Below are 13,279 nucleotides of genomic sequence, written 5' to 3' on the forward strand. Positions count from 1 at the left end.
AAAAAAACAAAAGTGGGGGACCATATAGTTTTGTTGACTTCGTTGACTAACATTCAAAATGGATGGAATGACTAAATAGTTGATAAAACCAAAAGTGAGGGACTATATAGTTCAATTTTCAAATAAGAGAGATTAAACTGTGAATTATGTCAAATGTGAGGAATGTCATAATACTTTGCTCTAATTAAAACTGAAAGAAGGGAGAATTAAATTAATCAAGGATAATTTGGTCAAATCAAATAATTTATTTTGGCTCTAGTAATATTTGCTCTGAAAATATCATCACCCTAAATGTTGTCTTTGTTTTTTTTAGAATTCAATGGAAATAAGTTATGTAGCCTATATGATTAAATAGAGAATTACTAGAATTATGATATTGCCAAGGGCTATTTTTTTAATACCGAACGTTTGTTGGTTTTCTCAGTTATATTCAAATTTTTTAAAATCATTACTTTTAGTCTATTTTACGATATTCAGAATATTTTCTGGCCATTTAGGCAAATTATGTATGTAATAACTTGCAATAAAATTCAAAAAATAGTTATAAAAGATTTTGAATATTTCAAAATAGACTAATTCTAACAATTTTAAAAGATTTGGTTATAATTGATAAAATCCGTAAAGATTTCATAAACAAATAGCCCTATTACCAATTGTTAACTTTAAAAACCTTCCTAGTGAAAAGGAGAGTAAAGTGAGGATCTGCCATTGTGGTTGGTGTTCTGCTTAACCTAATTTGGTGGTATTGGTTGAAATTATTAGGAACCTTTACCGCTTTAAAGAGACTTAACAAAACTAAAAATGTATTTAAAAATAATAATAATATGAGAACCACAAGAAAGGGGGATTTTGCATGTTTTTCTCTTTAACATAAAAAAACAATCTTCTATTAATGTTTTATAGTTATAAATATAAAAATTTAAAATGAGTATAACTATTTTTAATAACCTGACATGTAATAAAATAGAAAGTCTTATTGATATATCAATTTATAAAATAAAATTCAAAATTATATAACTGCTATATCTAATAGAACACTCACTAATCCTTCATAAAAGAAGGACAATTTTTTTTTCATATATAGAGAAAGGACGACAAAACTTTCATAAATAAAGACAATTGCCGTTGTAATAAATATCAAAACAAAAGTAATACAACCTCTAAACAATTTCATCTTCAGACTTAAAAAGTCTTAATCTATCTCTGATTCATGAAAAAAGGAGAGGAAAAGGCTCGAGGGATTTTGCATGTTATTATCTCGGCTGATAATCACCCATACCCCTGATTTTTGGGGGTCCGTCATAAAACCTCTGAAGTTTAAAAACAATCACAAAACTCCCTGATCTTTATAGCAGCGCTCACAAAATCCCATAAGATAAAAAAATTGGCAATTTTTGAATAAATGGTGACGTAGCAGTGACTTATTGATGTCAGACCCAACAAACTCTATGTCAGCCCAAGTCAGGTGTCAGGTTACACCTTACCAAAAACTCCAAAAAATCTGAAATACCCCCAAAAATTCAATTCAAAAAAATTAAAAAATTAAAACAACCCAACTCGACCATTCAAATTAAGCCTAATTAAACTTGACCAAACCACTTCACCCCTAACCACCACCCACCACCCTACCATTTTCCTCCACCGCTCTCCGGTCACCAGCACCCTCCCGTCACCGCCTCCACAACCTGAATTTTTTTCCGGCCAGCCATCTCTTTCACCAAATAACAGACCCAGGTGGGTCTGTACTTTGATGAAGAACAGAAGCTAAAATAATTATATTTTCCACTATTTAAAATTAAAAATTGGGTCAACCGCTATTAAATCTTTAATTCGACTTTAAACAAAGAAACAACAGAAAGATTTAAATTTACATTCCAGTTCATCGAGGATAAACGAAAAATTATACTCAAATCTCTGTTGCTCCAATAAACTAATCCTACAATTTTCTCACCATTCAAACAGAATTAGTCATTGGCAAGAAAATAAAAGAGAATTAATTACCATAAGCTAAAGTTAATGCAAAATAATGACAAATCTATTTCATTCATTAACAATCACAACATAAAAACGTTTTTAAATCAACCAACCTAAAACATAATTCCCAATTACAAACCGTAACCCTAATTTCAACCACCAAAATCATAGAGAGTCTTTCCCTGTCTTTTTAAAGCATAAACAACATCCATGGTAGTTACAGTCTTCCTCCTTGCATGCTTTGTGTATGTAACAGCGTCACGAATCATATTCTCTAGAAATATCTTCAAAACGCCACGTGTCTCCTCATAGATCAACCCGCTGATATGCTTCACAGCGTCACGTTTGGCTAACCGGCGAATAGCAGACTTGGTGATATCTTGGATGTTATCTCTTAGCTTCTTACAGTGACGTTTTGCTCCTCCCTTTCCTAATCCCTTGCCTCCCTTTCCTCTTACTAACATTTTTGATTTTTTCTTTGATTCTGTGTTTATGATGATGGTGTGAAAATGAAATGTTTTGCGGTGATTTTATTGTCACGACCCTAAATCTCGAGCCGCGACAGGCGCAAGGGAATGGAAATGGTAGTTCCAAAACCCGTAACAAGTCTTAAAAAATGATAAAACTTTTTCGCAAACCAATTGTATACAAACAAAACGTTTTCATTAAAGCTTTTCAAAACTTGACGTATACAAACGTCTGTTCAAAACCTGAAAACGTCATAGTGGAACCTGGGTCTTACTCTGCGATACCTTACATCCAGCATAGCCCGTTCCATATCACACAAACAGTTTAAAGCGCAGTCTCAAAATACTTTTACAAATTAGAGTCAAAACAAACATTTAAAAATGTTTGACCAATCTCATATATATGCTAGGACTCGACCCTAATGCAGCACTACTGATTGACTCCTTCTTCCTGATCATACAGACTTCTGGAACAAAGGGAGAAGTCCGTCATATGATAGACCACACACCTACAACATACACTATTGGGGGGTCAGTCGAGACTGAGTGAGTAATACGTTACATACCCTATTATCAAAATAGCATCGCATTTTTAAAACCATTTTGAGCAAACACAATCATTTCATATACATATACTTTCAATCAATTCAAATAGGCAAAATAGGCAATTCAAGCAAGTCTTAATCTTAAATTTATATCGCTCTAGGTAATTGCCTAGTCTTAACGAAGGTATGGCCTTTTCTATCCATCACAAATTCTGGGCTAATTCCACCAGACACAAAGTCTGGAATTAATAAACCAGACACAAATTCTGGGCTAACTCCAGTAGACACAAAGTTTAGGATCAATCAACTAGACACAAAGTTTAGGATCAATCAAATAGACACAAATCTCGGGATAATTCAACCGAGCTCACACCACACAACTTCACACATACGAGAGGTTCCATGGTATGTTAGTTGGGTTCGTTCTATGTTTGTCGTCTACACTTGACTCGACTCTGTGATCATATTTCTAATTCAAACCATACACATATTCACAATTTTCATGTACTAAACAATACAAATAATACAATACAATACAAGCCAATATAATTAATCCAATCCAGACAATCCAAGCAATACAAATTAATCCATATACAAACCATTCATACGATACATATATGCGATGCATTTAAATACTGTTCATATAGTATATTAAATAAAATTTAATAGGATAATGCGAGCAAGTAAAATATACTCACTGTTTGCTTATCCAAAATCTTTGTTTATTAAAGCGTAAGCTCCCTGAGCTCCTTGTCCGCTAGTAGGTCGCCTTATAGGACCTAGGACATTTATCAAATGGATCTCGAGTGAGATTCTAACTCAATAGACACATAGACTCGAGATTAAACAAGTACATAACTTGGTGCATTATCGACCCCGTAATCCCCTACGTTTGCTAATTATAAAATAGTCTGATCTCTAAATAAAACCGACATTCTTAAAGTTCAGAATGTCCTCTAAAACTTTTGTTTAGGTCTCGGACTAATACTAGCACCCGAAAGAGTCGAAAACTAGCCCGAAAGTTAATAACTTGGGGTTGTCCTAATTTCAGAACTGTTACGCGCAATTTAATGTTAATCTTTGTTTGGGCCACCTAGAGGCCGAGTTGGCAGACACTTAAACCTAAACATTTGCAGATAACACCTTTAAGTTTCCGTACCAACAAACGGAACTTAATTCCAGATATTTCCCTTGCAATATCCCTGTTCTGCAGCGCAACAATTCCAGCAAACACTTAATTACTCTATACCAATTCAAACACTTTTCATTTCAGTTCTAAATACATATAAACAAAGCCTATTACAATCATTTAAACTCCAAATCTTGTTCTTGTTATAGGGGCCGAACCCTATGTATTCATTTGATGTCTAAATTTTCATCTATTCTATCACATATACACAACCATAACAATTCATACTCCTTAAGCAATGCTAAGCAAATCAAACACCATGAACTACCACCAATCATGCCGAATTCTTAAGGCATCAAATTCAGAATTTTTCTTGCCTTGAAAGAGTTCTCCATGCTGAAGGTTCCGATCATCAATTCACACTCTAAATCCTTTAGCCTAAGCATAAGAACACTATACATCAATCAATTCATAGAAACCCCAAATTAGGTTCTTAAAACCCTAACTTTCCTAACCTCAAATCACCAAATTTAACCAATGAATTCTCAAATCAGCTAACTTACCTTGGTTAGCCTTGAGATTATGGTTTATTAGCATCAAATTTCATGAGTTTTTGTCAGGTATGGAGGAAGCTAGGAGAAGAGAGGGGTTCGGCCAAGGAGAAGAGCAAGGTGAGGGTTTTATTCCTTTTTTTCTTTCTTTTATTTTTCTTTTTTTTTGTTTTTTTTGCTATGTTAACATATTAGATAGGTAAAAGTCCTAATACACCCCTCACTTATGCCTTATCACATCATTTAGCAAGTCAAAAGCTCATTTTATCTCGCTTGATCAAACGACGTACTTAATTATCGCAATGACTTTGGAGATCATTTTTCCGTTAAGTCCTTACTTATTCTTAATAATAATAATTTATATTCTGAATTATTATTATTTCTCGACTTGTATTGAATAATTCTTATGTCGGTGTCCATTTCCGACCTACTTTCTCCAAATTACAAAGTTTCAGGATTCGTGGCACAATTTTTTGATCTTAAAATTTTGGGGTTATTACATTTGTCCCACATTATTATGAATTCGACCTCAAATTTAAACCTTTGCCACTTACCTAAACAAACTAATATGCATATTCTTAATGCATACGTTCTTCCACTGTATGTGATTTAATCATAGAAGAGAAGTCTGACTCCAAATTTCAACTTCTACTCACATCTTTCAATACCTTGTATGGACTATCAGTTCGTCTTCTCAGTTCGTATGGGAAGACAAACTTCGTCTTCTCATACGAACTGAGAAGACGAACCCAGTCTTCTCAGTTCGCCTGAGAAGAGTGAGATCTGTTCTTGAAGAACAGATGTGAATTTGTTTTTCAAAAATAGATCACATCTGTTCTTACAAATTGACATTTGTTCATGAGAACAGATGGTCGACGGAGACCGGCGCCGGGCGGATCTGAGAAGACAAACAGTGGTGACCGGATTGGAGGTGGTGGCTGGACCGGCGGCAGTTAGATGGATGGTTTAATTAAATTTTATTTGGTTAGGTTTTGGTTTGGTTGGATTGAATGTGGTTGAGTTTATGTTTGATTGGATTATTTCAAGGGTGTTTTGGGTCTTTCAAATTTTTTGAATTTTTTATGACATGTCAGTTGACGTGGCGCCTCCAGCCGCAAGTTTTTGTTTTATGGGTATTTTTGTCAAAAGTACCGTGAATGAGCGCCGTCATAAAGTTCGGGGGGGGGGGGGGGGGGGTTTAGTAAAGGTTTTGAAATTATAGGAGGGTTAGTGAAGTTTAGGGTAAAGGTCGAGGGGGATAGGTGATTATTAGCCCTCGATATGTATCGAATCCTTTTTCACGATGTGCCTTAGTCCTTAATCGTTTAATTTAAACTATATTGCATTGGACTGGTAGTATCTCTTACTAGTGTCCAATGATGTCCTTATCCTTGTCCCATACGTTTCTCTATCGTTCCACACTTTTTATTCCAATATCATCCGACCTTATTCTTAATGTAAGGTCGAAGATTATTCCTTCCGATCTTGCTGACGGATTGCACTCTTAGTCGTGCGTACATCCATCTATCACATCCATACTTACATCCTATTCATTATTAAGTTGGACTTATACTCATGTCAACTATATCTTCCTCACTTCTATGTGTGTTATGACTACACAGAAGTTCATTCCTCTAGTTTCTTTCCAAGTAACACTCTCGTATACTGATTAAAAATTTCTCTCTCCACCTTTTCCTCTCTAAAAAAAACTCTAGCTCCCAATAATTTTTTTTTCTTTTTTTTTTCCGACTACTGTCAATGGTTTGATTTTGCCGTTAGCGGTAGCCATCTCTTTTTCTATTTCGCATTAATTCCATAAAGTTTAATAAATAGCCAATTCTTTTTTATTTTTATTTTTGATGGAATAATATTTATCGTTGAAAACCAAGTCGAAGATAGATTGATGATCTTTTGACAATGAAGATGAAATTATTTATATGCTATATTTGTTTTTTTTATTGTTGTTTCTATTGTTTTTTTGTCTTTTTTATGTGAAAGGTTGTTGTCATTTTTCTATGAAAGGTTTGTTGTCCTTTCTTTATGAAAGGTTTGTTGTCCCTTATAAAAGGGTTGGTCGGATGGTGGTGATCGAAGGTTATGGCTGCAGTTACAGTTAGCGGACGTTGAAGAACTTCGATCGACAATTGCACTTAATTGACAAAGCAGTTAATAATTTAGTTCTTGTTTTCATAAGTTTATATGAGAATCAAATAAGGAGTGTTAGTGTATTAGTCTCTTTCATGTCAGGTCATCGGGTTTAATTTTTGAATTTCCCGAATTTCTTATAAATGTAACTGTTTTAAATTCAATTTAATAAAATTTGACGTATTAAAAAATAACTTATCTTATCCATTAAAATACATAATCAAGTAAATCGTCATAATTTTCTAATAAATAATTTGTGAAAGACTCTCTAGTTTATTGTTTTCTAATGTTTTCATGTAAGCAACTTACATTTTTGTTACGACAAATAAAAAAAGAAAAAAGAAAAAGCTATCCGTATAACATTTATCTGAAGAGAAAGATCAATTTGGTCTCTTTTAAAAATATCCGAGGAATATCTAATTCAGTTTGTTTACAATTATTACTTGAAATTGAAATGAAAGACCAAAACCAATATTAATTTTGAATAATGTACAATACAAATTTTTATAAAAATAAATAATGAGCTTAAAGATCTATTTATAACAGGCAAAAAAGAATGACACATGTCTAAATCATCTTAATTAGTTGTGTTTTATGAACTATATCAATTATTATATGTTTTAATTTTAAAATAAATATTAACATTAATGAAAAACAAACTAATATAGAAGGGCTTAATTATTACTTGTGTTTAATAATATAAAATGTAAAAGAGAAAGGAAAATATTTTTAACCTAAAACTAAATTGATGTCGCCATCAACCTGTCAATAAAGAATAGGTTAGAAGGATTCGAGTCGGTATTGCCTCAAATACCCTGTGATGTCTAAGTCAGGATCTTGATAGGTTTTAATGGTGTAAATACCGAAGTAAAAGAATCAATGAACGTACCTTCATCACCTGACTTATTTCTCTCTATATATATATGTATTAATGTTTGAATTGTAGTTAGATACTTAATCTTTCTCCTCTTCCAATTCATATTCTTGTTGGAGCGGGATAAGCTTAATCATCATCCCTATTATTTCGGGATTATGGCTTTATCTCTTTGGCTTGTTGGTTATCGCATGTGATCTCAGCAACTTTCTTGATTAGTTCTTTGTGTCACTCAAGTCTACTGTTGCTTACAAAGTCTGGGACGTGACAATCATATAAGTACCATTGAATCATCTGGGTCAGAGACTAGTGAGGTATTCCGATGTCCATCATTAGTCCCTCTCCAAGTGATTTATTCTTATCAAACATTTATATTTGCTTCTTTTTTTTAAACTGACTCACCTCTTTCCTCCATTGGTCCTACAACTTAACTATATTTTCTCGTTCTTATTCAGGCCATCTTCTTTCTTATTTTTGGGTTGGGCCTTGTATTTTCTTTTTATTTTGAATTTTGAATTTTCCGTGTCCTTTTGCCTTCCTTTCGCCACGTTTTACGTTCCCAATGTTGGCAGTTATTAGTCTCTTCTCTTCTTAAGTGCATGCGTTCCTTCTTTTTCCTTCTCATTATTTCTCTTTTTTGTTTTTCTTTATTCTTTGTTAGTCTTCATCGCCATTTTAATTGTCTATTCTGGTCTATCTCAGGTAATTTTCCTTCTTCGTTTTTTATTCTTTACCCATTTAAGTATCATGACGCGTACTAGGTCATCAGTGGTTGTTGCTATCCCTTCCTCTAGCATTTATGCGGATTATCTTAGGGCTCTTTCTAGTTTTACCAGTAACGTAGACGATGACTATTTATCTGATGTTAGGAGTAGCTATGGTGTTCCATCTGAGTACATTTTGTCTTCATGTGCTTCTCGAGTCGTAGCTAGTGCAAACCTACTGTTGGTCAAATTATGGTGTACGGTGAACGATTCTGTTGTGGTTTACGTTATCCTCTAGATCTGTTGATTCAGAATTTCATGTTGAATTTTAAGATTCCTCTTGCCCAGGTTCATCCTAATGCGATCCGTGTGTTATGTATTTCATATAGTTGGCTCATGATAGGGGTTTGACTCCATCTTTAGGTTTGTTGTGTGAGATTTACACTGTCACCCGTAAGGCCAACGTGTTGTATCACTACTTGAGTCTGGTAAAGGGGAAAAGGTTGATGGGTTCTATCCCTAAGGTCACTAAGCGTTGGCAACAATCCTTTTTCTGGACAAAATATGACTCTCTCATCTCTAATTTTCCTCACGTGTGGGTAGATGACCTTTTTGATCCGGTGCTTTCCTTACCTATTCCCACTGAACTTGTCGTCTTAAATGACCATGTTAGAGATAGTTATCCGACTCATGCGTTTCCTGATGTCGCGATTCCTCCGCGTGATTTTCTTGAGAAATAACTTGAAAGCGAGGGTTCTATGTGCCAATCTTGTCATACTTCTCCACATTCTTCTTTTGTGGATCTGACTTCTGTCCAGGAGGGTATGATAATTTTGAGTTCTTGTTTGTCTTTTTGGTTTAACTATTTGCTAATTCTCTGTTCTTATTTTGCAGATATGGGAGATGATTATTTGGATGATCTGACTATTTCCTTTGATGAGGTTGACGATCCGGTGATCACAGGGGCAAAGTTTCCTCTTCAATGCCTCCTCCACCAGTTACCGTTAAAGTTGAGAAGGGGTCAGATGAGTTGCCTCATTCCACTTCCAGCAAGAAAATCAGGGGTCCTCCGGAGGGGGTGAAGTAGGGGTCCTTTAAGCTAGGCAAGAAGAATGTAGAAGCTTGTCCTTATTTTAGGAATTGGTTAGAAACTAAGGTTGATATCCTGACTATGAAGTTTCAAGAAGTGTCAACAATGTTTTCCCAATTTTTCCAGTTTCCAAAGGATATGGAAGTTTTGGAGAAATTTTCTACTGATGAAATGTGTGATCAAGTTGACGGCTTTTTACTTCAGGTATGATGCATATGTTTCATCATTTGATTTACTGTTATTTTCTCTCTGCATCATTGCTTATTTTGTTGGTTTCTTTTGCAACTGGTTCAGTATAACTCTATCGTGCGTCATCGGTGAGAGGAAATGTTGGATTTGATTTAGAAACGTGATCGAAAATTATCTGAGCTGCGTGCTTCCTTTCAATCCGAGAAACATCGCTTGGCACGAGTTAACCAGGTCAACATTGACCGGGTAAAGATTCTGGAAAAGAAGGTTGCGGACCGAGAAAGTGTAGCGATATCTTTGAAGTCATCATGTACGAAGCTGTCCTTAAACTTGAAGAATAACAAATGGATGCTAACTTGTATGTCAATGGCTGCTTGACCGATTATTGTGATACCATGGCTAAGATAATCCGTGAGGATTGTCCTGATTATGATATTAGCAAATTTTTTTCAGTAGAACTCAAAGCTTTGGGTCAACGAGTGGCGGCTAAGGTAGTCGTGAAGAAGTCTGGTTTGCCTTCTCCCACTACTGCTGGTGACACAGATTCCTCTCGAAAGGTGGAAACAGTCTCAGGCATGAGTTTCAAGGATGATGGTATTGCTGATCCTCCTCCAAAGGACACCATTGACGATTTGCTGCTCTATGCGTCAAGGACTAAAACAGACCTTATGGGAACCGCAATTGCTTAGCCATTCGATGAAGATACTGGTGTCAAGGATGCTTTGGAGGAGAATATCCTTCCCCTTGATGGTGTTGTTCCAAAGGAGGGAGCGACCCTACCATAGGATAAAGATGTTTAGGCTTTTTTGTATAGCCTTATTTTGTTTTTAATTTTAGGTATGTACCTTGAGGGGTAACATTTTAAGGGCTTCGTTCTTTTGCCCTTTCATTTTTTTGAACTTTGTGTAAGTTTTTTTCTTTATGATTTGCTAGAGACTTTTAGTTTTATTGATTTGTGGTCAATCTTTCCCATTTATATTGTTGTTTCTTCTCTAATATGCTTTTGGTTAGTAAAATGCAACAATAAATAAATGTTATTTAAAATTCTTAATTAATGGAAAAAGAAAGGTGTAACTTTATTCTCATAATGGCTGTTACATCCTTTATTGAAGATATTTCTTTAGAATTTCAACATTCCATGTTCTTGGTAGCGTGCCTCCAAGATATGATATTTTGTAAGTTCCTTTTCCTATTACTCATGTCACGCGGTACAGTCCATCTCACTTGGCCTCCAGCTTGCCAACTCCTGTGGCTCCTTTTCCTATCTCTGCCTTTCTCAACACAAGGTCACCTTCTTGAAAGTCTCTTTCCTTTACTCGAGCGTTGTGGTACTTGGTCATTTGATTCATGTATGCCTCTGCTCGGGCTACTGCTTGGTATTTTATCTCTTCTAAGACATATAGGCACACTCTCAGGGATTGTTCATTACTTTCTTCATCTAGGACTTGAACGCATAGTGTAGTCATTCCAATCTCAACAGGGAGTACTGCCTCTGTTCCATTTATGAGACGGAACGGTGTTTCTCCTGTTGCCTTTCGGGGGGTAGTCCTATAGACTTAGATAACGTGGTATAATTCGTCCACCCATCTCCCCTTTAAATCGTCTAATATTTTATTTATCCTTGTCAGGATGGTGCGGTTGGTCACCTCAGTAAGACCATTTGTTTGTGGATGAGCTATGGAGGTGAACTTCAAATGGATTCCGTAACTAGTGCGGTACTCTCGAAACTTGGCACAGTCAAACTGTTTCCCGTTGTCGTGACTATGGCATGTGGTGTACCAAACCTGCTTTGTATGTTTAGTATGTCTGCTACCAAGTATAAAAAATCAACAAAAAAGGAAAGTAATATATTATGTACCTACTTATAACTTCCTTTGTCAACCAATCTTTAATTTTCTTGGTGGTTATGGTGCTCATTGGTTGTGCTTCCACCCATTTCGTGATGTGGTCAACCGCCACCACTATAAATTTGAGCTGTCCCCGAGCAAGAGGAAAGGTCCAAGAATTTTTACTCCCCACGTCATGAAAGGCCACAGACTGTTTATAGTAGATTGATGAGCTGCCGGGGTTCTGATGAGTGACCCAAATCTTTGGCACTTATCACATTTTTTCACTAACTCTTCTGCGTCTCTCTTTATAATTGGCCAATAAAATCCCTAGAGTATTGACTTTCTGTATAATGTGACTGCTCTCTTATGGGCTCCACAATCTCCTTCATGGATCTCTTTGAGTATGTAGCTTCCTTCTTCCCTGGAGACACACTTAGACCATGAATGTGTGACAAATGTCCATACAACATTCCGTCTATCATGGAATAGATTGAAGATATGCGCACTACTTTTGCAGCCTCCGCTCTTCCTTCAGGGAGAATGCTCTCAGTTAGGTATGCTGCAATGGGCTGCATCCATAAGTCTAAGTCTGCGACGGGTAGTGTCTCGTTTTCTTCCACCAAGGGTGTAACTCTGTTTTCTTTCATCTTGAAAGATTGGTACATGAGGCTATTTGCGGCAACAGCCTTTGCTATTATGTCCGCCCTGGTGTTGTCTTTCCTTGGAATTGGGATTATTGTTGGTGAAAATACGCAAGCGTACGTATGCAAACTTGTAATACAGACTGCGAAGTCCAGATATCGTACCCACAGAGAAAGCTTCTAAAGACAACCAGTTAAGAGACTCGATTAGAATAGCCGAAAAGACAATTTTTGTTTGTTGTGTAATTAAAAGACAAAATTTAACAATTGTAACTTAAAGTAAACTAAAGTTGTAATTAAATTGGTGTTTAACAATAATGAGAAAAGCAGGGATTATTAATCTTTGCTATGCTGTTTATTTAATTCGAGTTATGGATTGTATCGTTCTGATATGGTTCGGACTAATCGGAAGCACCTAATATTTTCTCTCGAGCAATTACAGGCAAAAGCATAAAACTAATAAATAACAGGTTAATTACTCACTCTCGCACAATGATTAACCTAATTACTAATTAATTAAATGATTATGAAGTGAATCCTAAGAACACGCATTCGTTGATTCACTCTCGCGCAATCAACTCATGCGTTCCTAATTATGGTGTTCTATTCCAATTTTACTCTCTCGAGCTAAAATTAAAACATTTGGCAAAGACTAAGTGATCATTTCAGGCTAGGCGTTAAGCACAATAATTAAGAACATATCAAGAACACAATCCCATAATTTCGATTTAACTAGACAGACATAATTTGATTAATAATCCCCAACGAAGGTTTTAGCTAGACATAACAAAGGAATAACTAAAAACAATAAGTAAAGAATTCATTCTGTGATTAAATAAAATACTGAATATGAAATTGATATTAATCGTACCTTGTTCGAAGTAATTTAATAATAATTTCAGTAGAAAATAATATTGAACTACGAATCCAATTGCGAAACGAATATAAAAACTAAGAACTAGCCAATGGCACTATGACCTTAGGGATAGAACCCATGGAAGTACACGTTCGTGCACTATGGCACTTAGCCAATTTCTGGCTTCCTTTTCAATTCTAAACAACTCCTTCGGCGATAATCCATGTTCGTGCACTTTTCACTGGATAGAAGTACATGAACGTGTACTTGGTAACTTGGCCAATT

The 13,279-nt window shown here is 35.4% G+C and overlaps 1 protein-coding gene across 2 annotated transcripts; it reads right to left on the bottom strand.

Annotated features, from left to right (window-relative positions):
• Positions 1–2,126: 2,126 nt before the first annotated feature.
• On the bottom strand, positions 2,127–2,450 carry LOC126680480 (histone H4-like). 2 transcript variants are annotated; one of them, XM_050375610.1, is made up of 2 exons: positions 2,394–2,438; positions 2,127–2,342 (listed from the first exon to the last, which is right to left on the bottom strand). In XM_050375610.1, the coding sequence occupies exons 1-2, from the start codon at positions 2,436–2,438 to the stop codon at positions 2,127–2,129; spliced, it is 261 nt and encodes an 86-aa protein (XP_050231567.1). The 2 variants fall into 2 exon arrangements, with proteins under 2 accessions (XP_050231567.1, XP_050231574.1); XM_050375617.1 differs by having other exon boundaries at positions 2,127–2,450.
• Between the last annotated feature and the right edge of the window lie 10,829 nt (positions 2,451–13,279).

Source organism: Mercurialis annua, linkage group LG1-X (genome assembly GCF_937616625.2).
Source record: "Mercurialis annua linkage group LG1-X, ddMerAnnu1.2, whole genome shotgun sequence".
In the NCBI taxonomy this organism is placed as follows: domain Eukaryota; kingdom Viridiplantae; phylum Streptophyta; class Magnoliopsida; order Malpighiales; family Euphorbiaceae; genus Mercurialis; species Mercurialis annua.